The 21,026-nt window shown below is 36.6% G+C and overlaps 1 protein-coding gene across 1 annotated transcript; it reads right to left on the reverse strand.

The window, feature by feature from the left end:
- Positions 1-117: 117 nt before the first annotated feature.
- On the reverse strand, positions 118-20,402 carry LOC141342780 (uncharacterized). Its single transcript, XM_073847312.1, has 9 exons — positions 20,007-20,402; positions 19,418-19,493; positions 18,816-18,894; positions 8,165-8,351; positions 2,961-8,048; positions 2,630-2,726; positions 2,275-2,360; positions 1,907-1,996; positions 118-1,112 (listed from the first exon to the last, which is right to left on the reverse strand). Exons 1-5 carry the CDS (start codon positions 20,400-20,402, stop codon positions 7,524-7,526), a joined length of 1,263 nt encoding a protein of 420 aa, XP_073703413.1. The 3' UTR covers positions 118-1,112; positions 1,907-1,996; positions 2,275-2,360; positions 2,630-2,726; positions 2,961-7,523.
- Between the last annotated feature and the right edge of the window lie 624 nt (positions 20,403-21,026).

Genomic DNA, 21,026 nt, shown 5'->3' on the forward strand with positions numbered 1-21,026 from the left:
TATTTTCATTTATTTTAAACATTTTTTACCTGTAAAAACAATCCAATTAACCTACAGCACTGTAATTCAAGATTTTTACCACCCCAACCCCATAAAAATCACAATAACTCATAAGCATTAGTTCTGATAATATTCTTTTTAATTGTTGAACATTTTCTTTTTAAAAGTACAGAGACTTTGTATCATGGCAAACATACACATACTGAAAAGCAAAAATAAGTAAGTACACTACCAGTCATAAGTTTTTGAACACTAAGATTTTTTTAAAGAATTCTCTTCTGCTTACCAAGCCTGCATTAATTTGATCAAAATTTAATTTATTCCTTTGATCAAAGCTCAATTTTCAGCATCATTACTCGTCTTCAGTATCACATGATCCTTCAGAAATCATTCTAGTATGCTGATAAACATTATTTAATTTTTAGATTTTTCAGGATTCTTTGATGAATAGAAAGATATTATTTAGCAAGGATGATTTAAATTGATCAAAAGTGATAATAAAGACATTCATAATGTTACAAACTATTTCTGTTTCAGATAAATGCTGTTTATCTGAACTTTCTATTCATCAAAGAAACCTGAAAAAAAAAATGTATTTTAGCATTATAATAATTTCAGCAACATCATAATAATAGTTTTTGAGCAGAAAATCAAATTATTAGAATGATTTCTGAAGGATCATGTGACTGCAGTAATGATGCTAAAAATTAAGGTTTGATCACAGCAATAAATTACATTTTAAAATATATTCAAAAAGAAAACAGTTATTTTAAATAATAAAAATGGTTCAAAAGTGTACTGTGTTTGCTGTACTTTGGATCAAATGAATGCAGGCTTAGTGAGCAGAAGAGACCTTCTTTAAAAACATTTAAAATCTTACTGTTCAAAAGCTTTGTCTGGTAGTGTAAATAAAATAAAATCATACAGTAAAAATGTGTTTGTGTTGTGTTAAATTTTAGTAGTTTTGAGTCAAAGTTGACAAGCTCTCTGATGAGAAACGGCAGAATGGGATTCAGGCTGATGCTTGTTGTTTGCACCCTCTTTCCAGAAGTCCATCTGATCTGTGACTGTCAATGCATTTGCTGCCACAAAGGTTGACTGTCTGAACAAACCTGCAAGCACAAGAAAAACAGTGTTTAAAGAATTTGCCTCAACTGTCAAACTTGGTGCTGTATGCATTTAAAAAAAAAATGATATACTACATACGAACGCAGTAGTAAGAAAAAAAACTGAAGAAACTTTTTCTTGAAATTTTTTATAAAGAATTTTATGAATGGGTCAGTAAGTCACTGATTCTAGGTGTTTAAAAAAGGTAAATTCATTCAGTAATGAAACACTGCTGTGTGCAGAGATGCACAACATGGCTTTGTTAAGAACCGTTTTTACTAAATGGAGCAAAAAGACAATACTTTCTTCATGATTTAAATCACTTAATATTACATTCTTGTTTATTGAATTTTGTTGCCCTGACACTCAAAAGTCTGCCACAGACCATGCTAAATGCTAACTAATCTGTTCATATAAACATTCTAAACGTGTGTTTCCTAGAAAGTCTGTGCATATAATAAGCCTACTATGATTAAAAATCTCTAATTGTTGCTTTACAGTAACAATAATCTAAATTGACAGACGGTAAGATTGCTATTATGAATTTAAAGGTTACAGTAAGTTAAAGATACCTGAAGCAGCTGCATTTTGCTGTTTAAATGCTGGTTTAATAGAAATAATTTTAATGCGCATGCAAACTCAATCTTGATGTGACAAGACATGGTAATAAAAAACATTCCCAGGAAATAAATACCTTACAAATGTGTACTTTAAATACAATATAACTTGCTTAGGATAAAAGCATCTGAAAAATGCATGAATGTAAATGCAATGTAAAACAAAATATGTTTTAGGTTACCTTATTCTGCATGTCTGTAAAATGGACAGCTGGCTGTATGATGATTCTGCCCTTGATGGTCAGCATCCAGTTAGTGCTTGGAGAAATCTCCTGTAACAGACAGTGTCACAACACCCTTTTAGTGTTACTATAGTTTATGATCAGAAAAGACAACTACTGTACAGTAATAAAATTTACATTTTTAATAAAATAAACATTTATAATATTTATTAGCAAAACTTGCTATATTAATATATTGCTAGCTCGTTACCCTCTTTAAAAAGTTAACCTGTTCTGCAAGTCAGTGGAGAACAGCAGCCTGTGGCTAATTTGGCTAATTTAGTAACGTTAACATTAACTTAGTTAAATTGATGAAAGGGGAAGCTCACCTGTTGTTTGCACCGCGACGACGGCAATCACCAGAAAAGACTCTAATACACCTCCGATGCAGACGACATGACCACGAGACCACAAACTTGAAAATAAAACACAAAAGATGCAGTTAACCGCGGTGTTCAGTTTTACCTCAGTGTTTCATGTTAGCGCGCTGTTTATGTCACGTCTGTCACTGAAGGGACCGTCTATAAAGTTACATACGACATTCATACACACATTTCTTACTTAAACATCATTTGAAGAGAATTACCTTGCTAGCTATAAAGAGGCAGCGTTTAAAAGATATTATGCTGCTCTGTGACTAACGTTAAGTTTGTCAACTTCGGCTTACTGACATTATTAGCTTACCAGTTCATTATCGTCGATACTATGGCAGTCATTCACAGAAGAAGATCCAAAATACACCTCCGCGCTCCGACGTTACAGACGACATCCAGACCAGAAACTTGAAAATAACAAACAAAAGAAGGGCTTGAAAATACAGTTTAAAATCTCCACAGAAACAGTGGTGTTGCTTAACGCACTTTACCTCAGTATTTCACCTCAGTTTGCTGTTAAGCTTGAGTAAGGGCTCGTCAGACGAACTAACTTGCATTAAAGGGCAGCCGAATATACAAACGTGTTTCTCAGTTTAAATAAAGTTTATTTCGACTAATATAGGTCACCTTAATTTACTCACCAGTCCATGTTTTCACCGTTATGGCGGCGCCCCGGCCGTCAGTCAGAAAAAAAAGGCTACCGACATGAAAAACACGATGAATATTGTTAGTTTGCTGTTAACAAGTGAAAACAAATTAAAATTGTTCAGTTTTTCATAAAACAGAAATAATATACTAACCTTTTTGTCGAGTTATTGATGCAACATTTCTCTTTTGTCCTTTTTACCGCCACTTCCTCTCAACAGGAGAAAAAAAAATCTCCCTTGCCATTGGTCAATTTTTCGCGGGCAAGTTCACTACTGTAAACGGATTTACAGTAGTGGAGAATTACAGTAGTGATCATATATTTTCCCATAATCCTTTGCAGTTTACAGTAAAAAACTGTATATACATTTTACAGTATCTTACTGTAGATATTACAGTAAAATACTGTTCAAATTACAAAAATTGGTTACAGTGTAAATAACGGATGAAGGAGGGAAAAACAGGTCACAGCAGACTGGAAAGAAGGAAAGACAGTAGAAAGACTCCCAGTTTATAGAGTGGTACAACAGTTTTATAAAAAAGACAGATTAAACAACCATTATACATCCATTATGATCAATCCTCTTGGTCTTAAACAACCAGTACAGTATAAAATATGACAAAATAAAACTAAAGTAGGTGCAACCAATTTCTACAAAATCATTGTATAGAAAAATCAATTACATATAATAAAGTTGATGCAGATATCAGTTCAAAACTTTAACATGGCAAAAAAATCTATTGCTAGGGCCACCTAAGCAATTGCCATTTATTTTATTTTATTTTATTTTTTTTACAAAACAATCCATAATTTAGCAGCATGTAAAACTGGTGCAATTTTTGTCCCTCATTACATTGTTTACAGCCACAGAAAATCAGTATTATTATCCGTATTTATTTATTATTCGTTCTTTAATTCATCTACTCCAAAAATATTGATCCAATAAATTTGGAGGTTCCTGGATGCATCACAGCTGCCTGCAATAACCGGTCAGAAAATACAGTGCCACTTTGAATATTGCCATGACCAGTTGACAATGACATATTTTTGTTATTGGTCTTAGTAATTGCTGTAATTCACTGTGCTGTTAGTGGTAAATTGTTACTCTGTGCAAATGTAGTTTTCTCATGAAGTTTTGAGATTTTGTGTTCTGTACCATTTGATAAAAATACACAATTAACAAATAGGAGTAGGAATAAGAATATATATACTGTTTCTAGAGAAAAGGCACAGGTTTCCCAATTTTAGATTTTTTTTTCCGCACAGCAACTCTATGATAAAAACCTGCCATATGAATAAATACTCTGTGACCTCAGCTGCCATATTAATAAATACATATACAAATAATCATAAATAAATGTTGAAATCAACAAGTGAATAAATAAAAGTTGGCATATTAGCACTTTCTTATGACGGTTTTGCCCTCCTTCTCATCTGTAAGAATAGGAGGTTTTACAACTAGCCTCATTCAGTGCTCAGTAAATTTTTCTTTCTCTTTCAACCTGGGTATTACATCATTTCCTATTACATTGAGAATCACCATTGGCCACTGCTCATATACCATCACTGACCATCTGACATTTTTATTTAGACATGCTTGCTAACATAATGTGTATAGTAGTTGTGGTTAATTCTTTCAGTTCGAGGCATTGTCACACGGATTCTACAGCAAATAAATAAAGTTTTTTTTTCTTTTTTTTACATTTAAAATCCCACCACTGCCAGCATGCACACATTCTCTCTTTCTCCCCCTCTCTCTGTCACACACACACACACACACACACACACACACACACACACACACACACACACACACACACACACACACACACACACACACACACACACACACACACACACACACTAGGGTGGGACAAAATGACTGCCTTTATAAAATGCAGTAAAAACCTGTAACAACTATTGTTACAACCCACTCATAAATTCATAATATATCAGGGCCCATATTTACATTAACATTTTATTTTACCACTAAGAGTACTCTTAAATAGCAGTAAAAGTTTTTAGCTAAGAGTTTTCTCTTAAAACCTATTAACAAGCTGCTGAGACAAACTTTTACTAAGGAATAGAAAGAAGGCTTAAGCTAAAGGTAAGGGCAGGGTTGACCTCGTTGCTATGGATGATGTCAGCATGCTTACTAACCATGAACACAGTGATTGGCTGATAGGGGAGGAGTCTTTGTCAGAGATTTGTTCATAGAAATATTGTAGAGCGATATAATGTTGCCATATTCAATTAAAGACTTTAAAATGCAGGCTAAGTGTCACTAATTAAACAAGTATATGTTCAGCTGATTGTCAGCGTTTTACATGTGTGCTTATCATAAACAGTGAGCTGATATGCATATAAACAGCCTTTTGATTAACGGAATAGAAAAATCATGGCTGACAGTAAGATATGCAAACGTAAAAGAAAACCAAACTCGATGCAAGAACAGTTGTTACTTCTTGCCCAACTTGTTAATGAAAACAAGGATATAATCAAAGGAAAAATTAGAGTTGGGATAACTTCCAAAACCAAAAAAGTAGCATGGGAAAACTTGTGTGTGCAAATAAATTAGTGTTTCTAAAAAGTTTAAGTTCTGAGGCAGATTGCCAGCAAGAACCATTTTAGGGATTTGGTCTTAGTGACTTAGTAGTCCTCCTCACTACTACCAACGTTTCACAGATTTAGAGCTAGAACGCTTTGTGAAATACTCTTAAAGCAAAAAATTCAGGGCCCATATCCCTAAAGAATTTTTGTGCAAAAAGTGGCTCCTAGCGGCCAAATTCTAAGAAAATTCTCAGAGTCATGACGTTTTCTTAGAATTTCCCCTAAAAGTGACACGAAAATCCCAGTTAATATAAAAGCTATTCCTCAAGATTCCTAGCGCTTAAAAGGGCTCCTAAGGCGAGATCTGCTAAGAGCAGGGAAGAGGACTTTTAGTGGCTTAGGAGTTCCCCTAAGCAGCTGCACAAAATGTGTAGCTTTGTGTACCATTTTCTGTGTTTGTAGGATATTTGTTAACAAGCCTTCATAAATAGACCAGCCAGCAATCACAGACATTGATAAAAGCTGAGCCGTGTTACCCTCGTTAAGACCACACTGAGTTGTAACGTTGCAATTTCTACTTCATTAAGGACAGCCCATCTTGTTTTCAATGGGGTCCATATGGGAGTGAAAGTACAAAATATGCCAGCTAGGATATTAATATGAGCAAATAAGACACGAATCATTATTTGAACAGGGTGTAATGAGCTTAAGTTTTCACATATTTTAGATTCTAATGTTAGGCTATAACCCCTACAGTTTACTATTCATTTTCCAGATATTTTCTTGAATGTGAAATATTATTTACAATTACAGTCTGCATAAGATTAGAGTGTATAATTATGTTTATTGATTTGAGGGTACATCCTTTGCTCATTATCACAAAAAGTTCATTTTCATCAAACTTCAAGGATCAACCAATCACGGCTTTTGAAATGATGACTCATACTTAGCAACGGGGTCAACCACACCTCCTCACTAAGATAGGATTTTCCATCCATTCCTTGCTCAGAGTTCACTGAAAATGTTATGGAATCACTTCTAAGCTAAAACTCCTGGCAAGGAATTTTTAGGTTAAGTTAGGAGCTCTCTGAGAGGATTCTCAGAATCTTTAGGGATACGGGCCCAGGAGTCCTAAATTTAGGACTGACACACCCATTATTTTTAATATTTTCTCCTTAAGGCTAAAAGTAGCTCATAACTTGCCGATTAAGATGTTTTGTGAATACAGGCCCAGATATTGAAAAGTCGGTTATGCTGCTGCTACAGTTTTCAGAGCTACAAAAGGGCCTTTCATGCCATCACGGTGTTCCTACTGGCAACATTTTTAAACTGTAATTGAAACAAATTTAGTTCTTCAGTAGCAGTTTGAGAAAACCAAACGCTTATAGAAAATTACAGAAAACTAACCTTTTTATTCTATGCCATTGTATTAATAATATATTTTCAAATGCCCAAATGCCAAGAGTCCTAGCACTGGCTTGAGCTTGTGTTAACTTTTCACTAAAATTATTTCTGTCTAGTCCTTATTCAACATTGTTTTAGGATTAAAGCAAAGTCAAGGACTAGAATTTCCCTCAGATTTAAACACACACTTCTTAGGCCACAACACATTCACAACCGATATCACATTTCCTTAAAGGTTAAGTGTATAATTTTGAGATGTTTAAATACTGTCATGTAAACACTGTGGCTCTGTTGGGATGTGTTTAACCATCTTGTCCAGCACAACACAGCAACAATGGATCAACTAAATGTCATGATTTTGGGGTAGGGCTATCTGTTTGGCTGACTAAATCCACCTCACTTTAGGTACTATTTCACGACCAAAAAAGCTTATTTTTCAACCCAGTCAATATCAAAATTCAAGGCTAACATGTTGAGTTGTCCAAGATTCTTTAGAACTACTTCTGCAATCACTGCAATATAAACCCTTCAAACCTTTCAACATCCTGTACTTCAATTCTTCTCTGACACTGAGAACACTTTCAGCTAGTTGTGTTTTTTTGCATCAGGTTTGTAAAGGGCTTTGCTGTACAAGGTTTGAAGGCTTCATTGTGATTGGTGAGGTTTTGGCATACTCCTGCAATGGACTTGTTGTCCCTAAACTCACAGACTGGCATTGGTATCTATTTGGCTCTGTAAAAGGTGTGGTGGAGGAGACAAAGCTGTCCTGCATGGCTGGACTGCTCTTGCTGGTGAGAGGGAGAATTGGAAGGAGGGCACTTCCTCTTTCTTTAGTCATTCCGCCTTCATAAGAGGGACCAGATTTTGGTGGGGAAAAAATAGGAGCAATGTGCACCCATGTCATTCTTGAATCTGACCACCGGGTAACCTTGTGCTTTGGGGTTTCACGAAATTGCTTGTCTGATTGATTTGTGTTTGAGGAAAGGGGAGGAGTCTCTGAAGAGCCCTCCCCTACATCAACATATGGCCACTGATGTTTCTCTTCACAACATATGAGTTTGGAGCTTTTACACACCACAGGAGGTGAGGAGGATGGTGAATCTGTGTCTGACCAGCTCAATCTTCGCTTCTGCAAGAGCCAAGAGAGAATTAAAAAAAGGGCATAAATGTCTACAAAATAACATAGTATAAAATGGAGCACAACAGCTAATATGCTATGTGTCTCTTGTGTGCGTCTATACTAACCTTGACTGGAATATGTAATTGGTCTTTGTGCTTGTGTGGGGGAGTGATATTGCTGCTGTCATGGCTGGAAATGTTTTGAGGTGAAACGTCAGCAGAGTTAGGCGTCACAGAATCTTGAGCAGTCACTTGAGGAAACCAAAGCTTTAGCATCATCTCTATCTGCAGCAAAGTGGGCATGTACTTCTCTCTGTGGACAACAAGAGCAAGTGAAAAAAAGAAAAATAAGCACACAATAACACAGAAAAATATATAGTCTGAAATACATGTTTTTTTTTGTTATAGAAGTAATTTGATAGCCTGGAAAAATCCAGACCCTAATCTATTAAGATTAAGGGTCTGGGATCAAGCAATGAAAACTGCCTAACTCGAGGGGCGGCACCAAGCATGCATTTGAAACTCTAACTGCACGCAATTGGATAACGCCACGACCAATCACAACAATACACGCTTACCTACCAGCAGAGCTAAATGATGTTTCATTAACAAAGTTCGGGAGAAGCGCGTCAGATGCTTAGCGTAAACATCACAAGTCAATCAGCGCCATAGGTTTAAATACAGCTGACTCACCTCAATTTACTCAATGGTTTATCAGTAAACCTCCACCACCCCATCTCATCACTCCGAGTTCTCGCTACTCCTATTGGGGGGTAACGTACTCTGGGTTTCGGGCCACTCCCGAGCTCGGAGCCCTTCACCGGACAGCACGCCAAACATGCACTACTATTCTCCGGCTAATTATATGTAAGCGTGAACTCGTGAACTGATAGATTAAACTCTTGCCGTATCCAGTCGGCAAAACAGCAAAAACGTCCTTCTTGCAAAGGAACGATTCGAGTTTTCGGTTTTCTGTTCCTCTTTTATATGGAAAGCCAAGTCTAACTCGTTCATTGTAGCGGCCAAAGCCATTTCAAACAACTTGTTCATCTGTAGCGACAGCGATCTTTCAAAGTTTACTATTATGGAACGCCGTTGGGGACAATACCTATTATATGAAACGCGTGAAATTTGGACGCATTAACACGCACAGTTTTTACGCGTCTTTTTGGTCCGTGTAAACACGAACGCTTTGAACATCTGTACGCAAAGTTTTTTGTCATGTTATTTAATGACACGATCGTTTGTATCGCCTTAACGCAACATTTTTGACCGTGTGTTTCTAGACGAATGTTTTCGCCGTATAAACATGACATTTTTGAATGTGTAATATTTCTGAGTCTTATTTGATTTGCGACATCTTAATTTTTCTGTTTTAGTTGAACTGGTGATAATTTAGGGTCAATGACAATACATAAATACATTCAATGACTGCATGAATCCATAATTAACATTATATTCTTTTGTAACGTTAAAGGAATGTGTCCCGTAGGCAGGCCCGGTTCTACAGGGGTGCTTGAGGGTGCTAAGCACCCTCAAACGAAATCAATAGCACCCTCAGTTACATCTGTAATAAATGGCATTTTATTGCAGATTTAGACCAATCCAGTGCGTTATGGTTTGCGCTCTGGAGGTCTATTTCTGTTATGTTTTTGCTGAGTTAAGCAATGTAGCCAACCACGCACATATCTGTCGATTTCTCGAATCAGAGGCGTTATCCACTCATCGTTCAAATCGCCGGAGTTTTTGTTGAGGTAATGTTATTGTGTTAAGCACGAATCATCTCATTATAACAACAAAGACGTGGTGTAAATAAGAGAGATTCGAACTTCATTTGTAGTCTATCTTTGTGAGATCGCACTAAGCATAACATCTGACTCTTGAGTCGGGGGCAAGAAAAAAAACGATTATTTTTTCTGCTGTAAAACAAGCAGTCAATTACACTCTTAAAGAAGAACCTTTTTGTCTAAATGGTTCCATAAAGAACCTTAAACATCTGAAGACCCTTTTGACAAAAGGTTCTTTGTAGGCCTGTCCCCGACTAAAGATTTTTCTAGTCAACTACTCACACGTTTATATAATATATATTAATATAATAACTTAAGATTAATATAATAACTTACTACTCATCCTTTAATATATAGCCCATTCTGCATTCAAGCGCACGCATAAAGCTTGCATTGGCAAAAGTAATGATTATGAATGTGTTGGGGGAAAAGAAAACATTTTAATTATGTATTAATAAACTAGTTCTTTCTTCTCAGTCAGTGTCGGCTGAAAAAGATGAAGTTGCCGAATGCCGACCCTGCACTCGCCATCTCCACATGAACTTGCCTTTATAGGGGAGCGCGGGGCACAACCTAACACTTTTTGAATTTCTCAGTTTGTTTAAATCCACATGGGGTTCAGAGTATATTTTTTTATCCACATTAATTTCACATTCGTCTAGTACAAATATGTCGCCTTGTTTCATAATTACAGTGTATAGTCTTTCGTTATTTACCTCAAAAGAAAGGAAGTAAGATGTTACAATATGCCCCGTAGGTGGGGTACATTGTAACATCTGAGCGGCACGTTGTAACACGACCATATGACAGCTTAAAATGTTATCTGGTCGAATGAAAAAAAAATTACACGACAAACTATAATATTTTGTCAATAAAATAATGGCATTTTTTAAAAGAATTTAAAATAATCGCATTTTGGAGTTTGACAGTGAACATATGGCAACCATGCACGACCCTGATCGCAACACAGCTGTACAGTATATTTCAAAACTATGTAGGCAAATAGATGAAACATATTTAGACATTCAGAAAAACACTCCATTCCCACTCATTCACCTGTTTCTTGTGGTTTCTCATTAAAAACCAAAAGTAAATAGTGTAAATTACATCGCTAATGTCATAGAATAGCATAGTTTTATATAGTGGGGCACATTAAAAAGCACTGTTACTTCCCCATCTGCGCAACTTTAAATTTAAATCAGGTTAGTGTTTCCAAAGCATTAATAAACTATGAATAAATCTAAACTGATAAATAACAGATTGGAGATTAAAATAATAGCAGTTTTCTCTTGTTTTAAATGAATGCTAAAAACTGAGATGAAAAAATTACTTCAGCCAGAAACGTACTTTTACTACGGTAAAATAAATATACAGCGATGTCTTCAAAAGACTTTTACATTTTCGCACACTTTTTCTCTGTATAGTGTTGCTATGTCAACTATTAAATACCATAAATTTTGTTATGCTAGCATGTGTGGAAATATTTAAACCACATGTATTACAATTAACCCCGCATTAGTTTGTTCCCCGCTCTCCCCTAATAGAGAAATGTAGGCTACCTTTTCATTCCGACAGAGATTTTTTTTTTTAATTGGTTCGTTTAATATAGGCTACATTTCAAGCATTCTGTTGATTTCTTTGTGCTTTGTGAGGCAAGTAGCAGGTTCATTGCTGTGACGCGCTCCATTTTACTGAGACTTTCTACGGAGATAAATCTTGTTTCTTTCCTCTATTTCACAAAAGCACAACCTTTTGGTGTTATCGTGAGTGTACTTAAATCAGAAAGTTATTTCCGCAGGAAAAAATCAAAGTTTTGCGCAGGCGCCTCCATGTCATGCAATAAGCGCGATAGGATAATACATGAACACATGAACACATACAGTGCGTATTCATCTAAAAAAGCAGCTGTGTGGATGCCCAAAACAGGACCGGTAATGTGGTACCATGGCGAATTCTTTTCCTTTCATTCTGTAGCCTATTGTTTTCAAAATATTAGCTTTTGTTTTTTACTTCGTACATGAACAAGTAGGATAGGCCTACTTACAGATAGGCTAATAAATCCTCAAATCTTATATTACACACAACCATATGTTTACAGAATAATTGCCTTTATTTTCGCTAAATACGATTGTTAATACAACATATTTTACCGTCTAAACATCAAGCCTATGCAGGGCTCGACATTAAGGCTTGTCCGCTTGTCCGGGACAAGTGGATTTTTTTGTAGGACAAGTGGAAGAGAAAATTGGTTGTCCGACTGGACAAGTTAAATTTCAAACAAAATAAAATGCCATGTTAATTAATGTTATATGCCGTTAACGACAGAGCAGAACGTGCAGCGCAAACACCGAGCGGAACATTGAACAGAGAGCGCAGCGCGCCGACACACACACACACACACACACACACACACACACACGCGGAACGGAAAAGACCTGCTCGTGAAGTTACTGTACGTTCACACCGCCGCCGACTTGAGCTGCAAAGAAGCTCTGGCCGCCCCGTCAAGAACTCTTGTCAAAAAGTACGAGGAAGCTTGTTGACGCTTTGGCCGCTCTGACGTAGCAGCATTCTATGTTCGATCATGGGAGAGTCTCTCTCTCTCGAAATTGCGATAAATTAATCTGTGCGACCTCAAATTATATTTGGAAGCATTTGTGCGAGTGAGAGAAATGAGTGTGGTGCGACTCGGTTTCAAAACTGTCGCTAGCCTAACTACTGACTAGTAGTACAAGACTAAAAGTCTTGATTAACATATAAGTTTAAGAGACGGAAAGACGATCGCGATAGGTTTGGATAAATCTTCAAAAAGGCAATGATGTCATTGAATAAATATGCACGCTGTACGTTTCAAAGTCAAAACGCTGCACGGATGTCTTCATATGAATGTATCTGACGGGAACAGACTGTCCTCAGAAACATGTCGTTTGCATTGTCATTTCATGTCTGATAATACGGCGTTAGTGCTGGTTTGTGTACAGCTGTTACTATGGAAACCGTAGTATTTCAGCGCTCCTAAAGCGCCCCCTCGTGACAAACAAATTAATTTTTATTTTCAATACATTTTTTCAGCTGTTTATGGTCAAATTATTGGAATTATCGATCCATGTGTAAGTGTGAAATAATTTAATTTGCCTTTTAAAAATCTAAACAATTAAGTAATACTAATGTTATATATCTTATATAAATATAAGAAATTATATACTTGATTTATCCCTTTTAATTAGCCTGGCGAGCCAGACTTACATCAAGATGTTTAGTCTGGAAACTCTCCATAGACGCGGCTTACTCCGAGGGGCGGGATAAACGGTTATCTCTCAAAATCCCTATGCACGCAATAGGATAGCGCTTCAACCAATCAGAGCAACGAAGAAGGTGACGTTAAGTGACGTTATGACTTAAGTGCCGTTCTTTGCTCGTTTCTTAAAGAAAAACTTAACTCCAAGTCCTCCAGAGTCGCGGCCAAAGCCGATTCGAAAGACCGCTGTTCGACAGCTGCAGCCGCCATTCTTTGTTTTTCAAGTGGCAGCCGTCGCAACTCTGTCGTCATATGTTAAGCCCGCCCCGCCTACTCTATACACGTTGTGATTGGCCTGACCCAATTTGGGTTTTTGCAGCTAGAAGGTCTATTGAGAGTGTCTAGACCCACCTGGCTGCAAAATAATTTTTGCTGCCGCTAGGGTGCGTCTAGATTTCTAGGCTACCTTTTAATGGTATAAAGGTTGAAATGCCATTGTATTAGATATTTTGTTTTTTGTGTCTGTATCTGAATTATAAATCATGTAATTTTATGGCTTAATATTCTACCGTACATTGTCCAACCCCACTCATACTGTTCATTTAACTTGTGCAGCTCTTTAAAAAAAGGGTCATAAATTGCCTTAAATTGATATTTTAAAATTCTGCAGCTACACTAAATGGTGAAATAAAATTCTTTCCTTGATATTTGTTTATATTTGTGTATTGAAAACATTTTTGATTGACATTTAGACTCCTATCTGATTTTCTATATTTTTAAAAAATGTCTTTTTTTTTATTTGGGCTAGTTAAATTAATTTTTGGGCTATCAAATTCTGATGAGTACCTGCCCGAAGGGCTACCAGAGATTTTGACATTTTGCGAGCCCTGAGCCGTCAATCATTCCCTGTCACTGAAACTGCGCTCCGCTTAACTTAGAACCGGACGTTTTCTCTCTCTCTCTCTCTCTCAACCAAACCCTGTTCCGGCGTTACACAAACTGCAATTAGGGGTGTGTGAAATGATGATTTTATTTTTATTGTGGACAATTAAAAGGTTTCCACAATCTGCTTTTGAAGAAATATAGTATATTTCGTGCTACAGCGCACATTCTGTCAGATACAATTCTGCCGCCTCCGTGTCAATATACTATACAACGCGGCTCAGATAGCACATGTACGTCTGCAAGATGTCTGATAAAGATCTCTTGATCTGGAAAGCATCTGCTGTGTACAAACATCTGGCAGGCGTCTGTCAGATGTCAGTTAATCAGAATCGGCCATGAAGAATCAAGATCGGTGCATAACTAAAAAGAAATTGGGTGCTCCTACATTTTTTGGGATGCTCCTAACTTTTTAAAGTTGGGAGCACCAGTGCTACCAAGTAAAAAAGTTAATTTAAAGCCCTGCCTTACACCAACAGCACCATATGAGTTCAAACGGGAACGAAAATTTGTAACCAAATGGAAAGATGAATTCGACTGGGTTATTTATGAAGACGGAGAAATGTTCTGTGGCGTCTGTCGGATAGATAGTTTTATTTTTTTTCACCAAGAGTCACCACTACCTCTGGTGATACACTGTGCACATCAGCGTGCAAAGTATTACTTTGTATTATACTATGAGTCTGGAGATCCTTCTACTGTTCCTTTCTACTTCTACTTCTACTTCTACGTTCCTTTCTACTGTTTCAACTGAATTGTATTAATATTGATAGTGTTTGGATGCTTTCAATGAATTCTGCATTAGCAAAACAAAAACAAAATAAATGATATTATAAATCTTTACCCGGACAAGTGACTTTTGTGCATGGACAAGTGAAACATAAATTTACTTGTCCAAAGGACAAGTGCCTCAAAAATTTAATGTCAAGCCCTGCCTATGTGATCCTTTAAACTGCTTAATTTGTGTTAACGCCTATGTGAAAAAACTTATTTTGGCCAGTATAAATACAACATGCAATATATATTTTTTCTAGGCTATTTTTTTTTTTTTTGCCGGCTATTAATAATATCATGCTGATTGTGCAAATTGTATGTAAACTTACAAATAAAAAAAACTGCGGAGCGTGTCGCGAATAAAGTGATAACTATATGAGAAGTCAAGTGCCGCGTGAGCGAGAAAGCTCGGAAAATGGCTCATTAAAAGACAGGACCTGAATGCTTTTTGCAAGTCGGAATCAAAAATGACGCTAGTATGGCATGAACAACATGAAATTTTGTCAGTGAGGGGGGACTCGGGGGAGTTTTAGGGACGCGCTGCGCAAGACAAAGGCTACAACCGCTTCTTTGGTAATTTTAATACGTAACTATCTGTATTGTTAGTAATACGAATCTGATTTTTTTGCACATTCATCTGACAATAAATGTGGCACACCCAGTTTTTCTGATGCACACCCAAAAATATGTTTCTGACTACGCTACTGGCACACAATATGCTAAAACTTGCCATAAATATAAATAAATAACAATGAATGTGTCGGGGGGGGGGGGGGGGGGGAGTAAGGCTAATTTGAATTATTTATTTATAAACTAGTGTATTCTGAGTCAGTGTAGCAAAGATCCTGACTCGCCATATTTCCCCTCTGATTAATATAACCCTACATGTGGAAAAGGTGCATGGGAGACCGGGGTTCTATTCCCATTGACAGCGCTTTTTTTATTACTTTACAGTTAATAAACGCATTTGTTTTCAATAAAAATGATTTGACTTAAAATTCATTTTAATTCATAAAAGTTACATTTAGGGTAAGGTTAGGGGTAGCTCTAGGTCTTTAATATTTCAATAAGTTGCCACGATTTTAATATTGTTTTATAAATATAATGATTTACTGTCAGTTATATTGCAGGATGTTTAATGCACAACAATACTGAGGAGCAAATAGTAATGTCACTATTTATAAGTATAGCATCTAAATGTCTACTGAATCCACAACTAATGCTATTTACACTTGGACTTGGACTGGCTGCCCCACAGTTTATGTTTTATGGTCCGCCTGCTGTAGTGATTCTGTAATGTTTATGTGTCGTATGATTGTGTCTGGGTTTAAATGTTGAATAAAGATTTGTAAATTGTCATAGGCTAATGGTGCTTTGTTTTCTGCTTTTGGATTTGCCTGATTGTTATAATATAATTGTTAAATTTGTGATTGTTACAATATATTGTTGTTATTATATTATTTTTATCTGACATATACAGTAGGCTATATTATTGTTATATGTTATTATAATTCACCCTTTCACATTACCGGAGACAAAACAACCTGCATGAGTACAAACGGGATGAGATGCCACAGCACTGACATCACAACCAACGTATAAATGCATCACTGACTCTAAAGTTTTACGCTTGCCTATGTACATACCAACGTCTTATTCACGAACAAATGTTACATGTGACGTTTGCAAGGGTATTTGCTTACCCAACAGCACATCATCCTTCACGGAAAGAAATGTCGTCTGATGTTTATATATGTATACAGCAACGTGCCATCGCATCACAAATGCAAATGAAATCCTAAATAGAGCAACGCTATTGGCTGTTGAGCAGTCTGACGCGACACCCGAACATATACTTCGTATTAACGCGTACAAACTGTGCGTGTTAATGCGTCCAAATTTCACGCGTTGCATAAAATAGGTATTGTCCCCAACGGCGTTCCATATACTATATGATTTGGACGTCGCAGTGCTGTCATCATCAGCTTAGCTCGCCTCTGGCCCGCCTACATCAGATACACCGATTTGATTGGTTCCCACAATTGCTTACGTATTGCAGTAACCTGCATCATTGCTTGATGCCAGAGTGTCTTGCAGAGACAATTCAAATTGTGCTCTCGCGAGACCTCTGGATTTCCAGGGTAGTAATTTGACTCATTCTGATGGCAAAAATAAGTGAAACATGCCCATATTTAAAGTGATTAACTACAACTGTGGTTACATCTGATTAACTAATCAAATGATTAGTTAGTTTGTGCATTATGAATAATAACAATAATTTGAGCAATAAGTAAATACTTACAACAATATAACTTTACAGCATCTTAATTATTAACCTTCACTAATGTTAATTTATGATTAGACAGTTGTTCACTATAGTTCAGTTCACTATTAGTTTCATGTTAAAATGTATATGCAGATGAAGATTAATAAAATGATTAACATTACATCAGTTACGCTAAAATAACACAGCAATTACATCAAATTCAGCACAAGTCTGTCAGTGATCTGAGCTCTGCACTGTTGCCAAAAATCCAGTTAAAATCAATGATGGTGCCTACACTGCACAATGAATCTCTGATTTACTTTGTGCTTGCACTGTGTTATTATGAAAGCATCTGTGAGAATGCAGAAGTTGAGTTACAGTGGCAAGATCACTGCATTTGTGCACTCTACATATATGACTGTGATTGGCTACAATGCTCAGCGCTGAAACATTTCATGCACTGGAGGTAGATCGGAATACAATGCTATAAATTAACACTTTGCACAATTAGTTAATCTCGGCAGCTGTAATAGTAAAAATGCAGTAAACATTTACAAAATAATTTCACATGTAACACTTCTTTCATATGAAAAGGTGTTACCCAGGAATAGCAGAGGGCTCTTAAAGGAACCCTCCACTTTTTTTGGAAATAGGCTCATTCTCCAACTCCCCCCGAGTTAATAAGTTGATTTTTACCATTTTGAAATCCATTCAGCTGTTCTCCTGTTCTGGCGATATCACTTTTAGCATAGCTTAGCATAGATCATTGAATCCTATTAGACCAATAGCATCGCGTTCAAAAATGACCAACGAGTTTCCATATTTGTTGTATTTAAAACTTGACTCTTCTGTAGTTATATCGTGTACTAAGACCGGTGGAAATGCAAAGCTGTGAGTTTCTAGGCTGATAAGATTAGGAACTACACTTCCATTCCGGCGTAATAGTCAAGGAAGTTTGCTGCCGTAATATGGCCAAAGCAGGCGGAGTATTATCAGAAATGAGTTCCCAGCTAGTTTAGCATTTGCACATGTGCTGCGTGGTATTACTGCTCCTGCTTCAGCCTTATTACAGCAGCAAACTTCCTTGACTATTACGCCGGAATGGGAGTGTAGTTCCTAATCTTATCAGCCTAGAAAATTGAAGCTTTGCATTTCCACCGGTCTTAGTACACGATATAACTACAGAAGAGTCAAGTTTTAAATAGGACAAATATCGAAACTCATTGGTTATTTTTGAACGCGATGCTATTGGTCTCATAGGATTCAATGATCTATGCTAAGCTATGCTAAAAGTGATATCGCCAGAACAGGAGAACGGCTGAATGGATTTCAAAACGGTAAAACTCAACTTATTAACTCGGGGGGAGTTGGAGAATGAGCCTATTTCCAAAAAAAGTGGAGTGTTCCTTTAAAGGAGACACGCCCCCTTTACATAGAGTGTCAAACCAGCAGGCTAAAAACAGGGTTGAAAATGGCCTTTTAATTTTAAATTGTGAGATTTTATGTAAAAATCCTAGTAATCCTACATTATAAATGCAGCTCAGGAAACATTATACAGTAAATTATGGCCCCCTTATATATAACACCACCCATATTAGGCACACATACTAATTATTTTTAAGAAACGTAATAAGCCATGTTTTGTTTGACTTAGCAAACAAAAATGTAAGATTATACCTAACAAAATACAGCAAAACAAGCATTTCACTTATTCTGTTATGATCTGAATAATATCTAGTCAAGTTTGTATTGATATTCATGCTCTCTCACCCAATATGTGGTTTCTGCAGGACTCCTACAATCCTTTGAATTCTGTCCATTGCAACACTCTGCTGAAAACTGCTCAGACCTGCCAATCAAAAGCAGTAAAAGTGCTGATACTATCTCAATATTCATCAGAAAGATTAAATCACTTTCTGCACTGTCTGATGTTTTCCACTTGTGCAAAAACGATAAAGTAAAATTACATTTAGTTTGAATAAGGCCTTGGGCTGCACCTTGTCAGTGTTACATAAGAGTCAGAAAACACAAAAATGAAATAGTCAAAAAATAAGAGAACAGAAAGAAACACACACACACACACACACACACACACACACACACACACACACACACACACACACACACACACACACACACACACACACACACACACACACACACACACACACACACACACACACACACACACACACACACACACACACACACACACACACACACACACACACACACACACACACACACACACACACACACAGCTACACTTTAAACTATACAGTTTACTACAGGCCATTTACAGATATTGTATATCTTCACATAAATGACATTTAGGGCTAGACACAAACAGAAACAGTTTGCTTTTGTCTCACCTTTGTCAAATCGCCCTTTCTTTAGTCCATTTAGAAGCTCTAGCAGAGGCCGAACATAGCCCTGGAGTTCTAAACACTGAGGGGAAGAGAAATCCACCATCATGTGATGTTTAATTACTAACTTATTAAGATCTTGTTTGCATCTGATATTAATATCAATTTTAGGCAATCCCATCACAAGTTGACAGCACTAAATGCATATGCAAATGGAGCCAAAAAGTTCTGGTATACATGCTAATGCATTCTTATTTGTCCTAGAAGACAGTAAAGGACCACCTATTTACCTAGCAATAAACCACTATGCTAAAACAAAGAGTTTTAAATGTTGTTGTGTCACTTATAGAGAAAATAACCATCTGTTCTCCGAACATCTTCTGTTTGCCATAAGCAAATAAAAGTATTTGCTAGATGAATAAATTTAACTTAATAAAAGTAATGTAGATCATGTTATCTGAGTCTTTGGCTGAAGAAATTGTTTACAGATATAAAATACTAAAATCTTTCTGACAATCACTGTGCTCTGCAATGTCTGTCTGCAGTGTATTAAAACTATTTTATGCTTTAGTAATGTGCACAACAGTACACTCACCTTACGAGCAAACAGCAGGTCTCCTTTGGTTCCTCCATTCTTTCTTTGCTCATTCTCTGAGCTGCTCCATCCCAATACAGATGACGATGATGAGGAGAGGGACAGAACTGATGAGATGGATGAAAACGTTGACCTAGCATGTCTGTTGTCCTGTGATCTCTCAGGGTCACTTGACACACTGGACCCATCATATGCCCACTGAGATCCAGGAGGCCCCTGCTCACCATTCATACTGTAAAAACTAGAGAGACCTGACTGAGTTGAATGGACTCCATAGGGCTTGTCCCCATCCTCCAATAGGAAAACATCTGTTTCATCATCGCTGAACAAGTAACTGTTGTTGGAGCTTAATGAATCCTGTGATGGCTGAGAGGAAATCGATTCTGTGGACGGCATGACTGCATGGGAAAGAAAAAAATACGAGAGAGAGAGACAGAGAAAGAGAAAGACAGACATATCCTTTAAAGTCGAAGCATTAAAATAAAAATGCATGTGCAAAATAAATGCCAAGAAGAGACACATGGATTTAACAACAACAACAAAATCCTTCCAGAATAGAAAAAAATGTACTAAAAAAGTTTCATAATGTATGCATGCCTAAATGTGTTATTGTTACACTTTGTGCCATGAAAGACCATCGTGTGTACTTTATCGGAAGCAAGGAAATTTGACCTGCAATGAGCAATGTCACAAATTTGAATTTGTAAATATTTTTCAGTTCTGTATTTTACAATTTTTTAAAAGCTAAAACTTTGTTTATTTCCAGGTTCAATTTAGATCTGAAATACCACATTTCCATTGTAGTCTCTAAGATCCTACTGTATATTCAAAAATAAAACCCATTTCAATAAAATCAAAATTAAAATGATTTCATTAGGAGGTTTTCACTGGGATAACGGGAGCTATATGAACAATTGACAACACAACAGGAGGCACAATGGTTTATCTAATAATAAAGACTGAATTTAGATAAATGTTTCCAATTCAAAATGTATTAATACAATTAATCCATAATGACCC

This window comes from Garra rufa, chromosome 9, assembly GCF_049309525.1.
Source record: "Garra rufa chromosome 9, GarRuf1.0, whole genome shotgun sequence".
In the NCBI taxonomy this organism is placed as follows: Eukaryota; Metazoa; Chordata; class Actinopteri; order Cypriniformes; family Cyprinidae; genus Garra; species Garra rufa.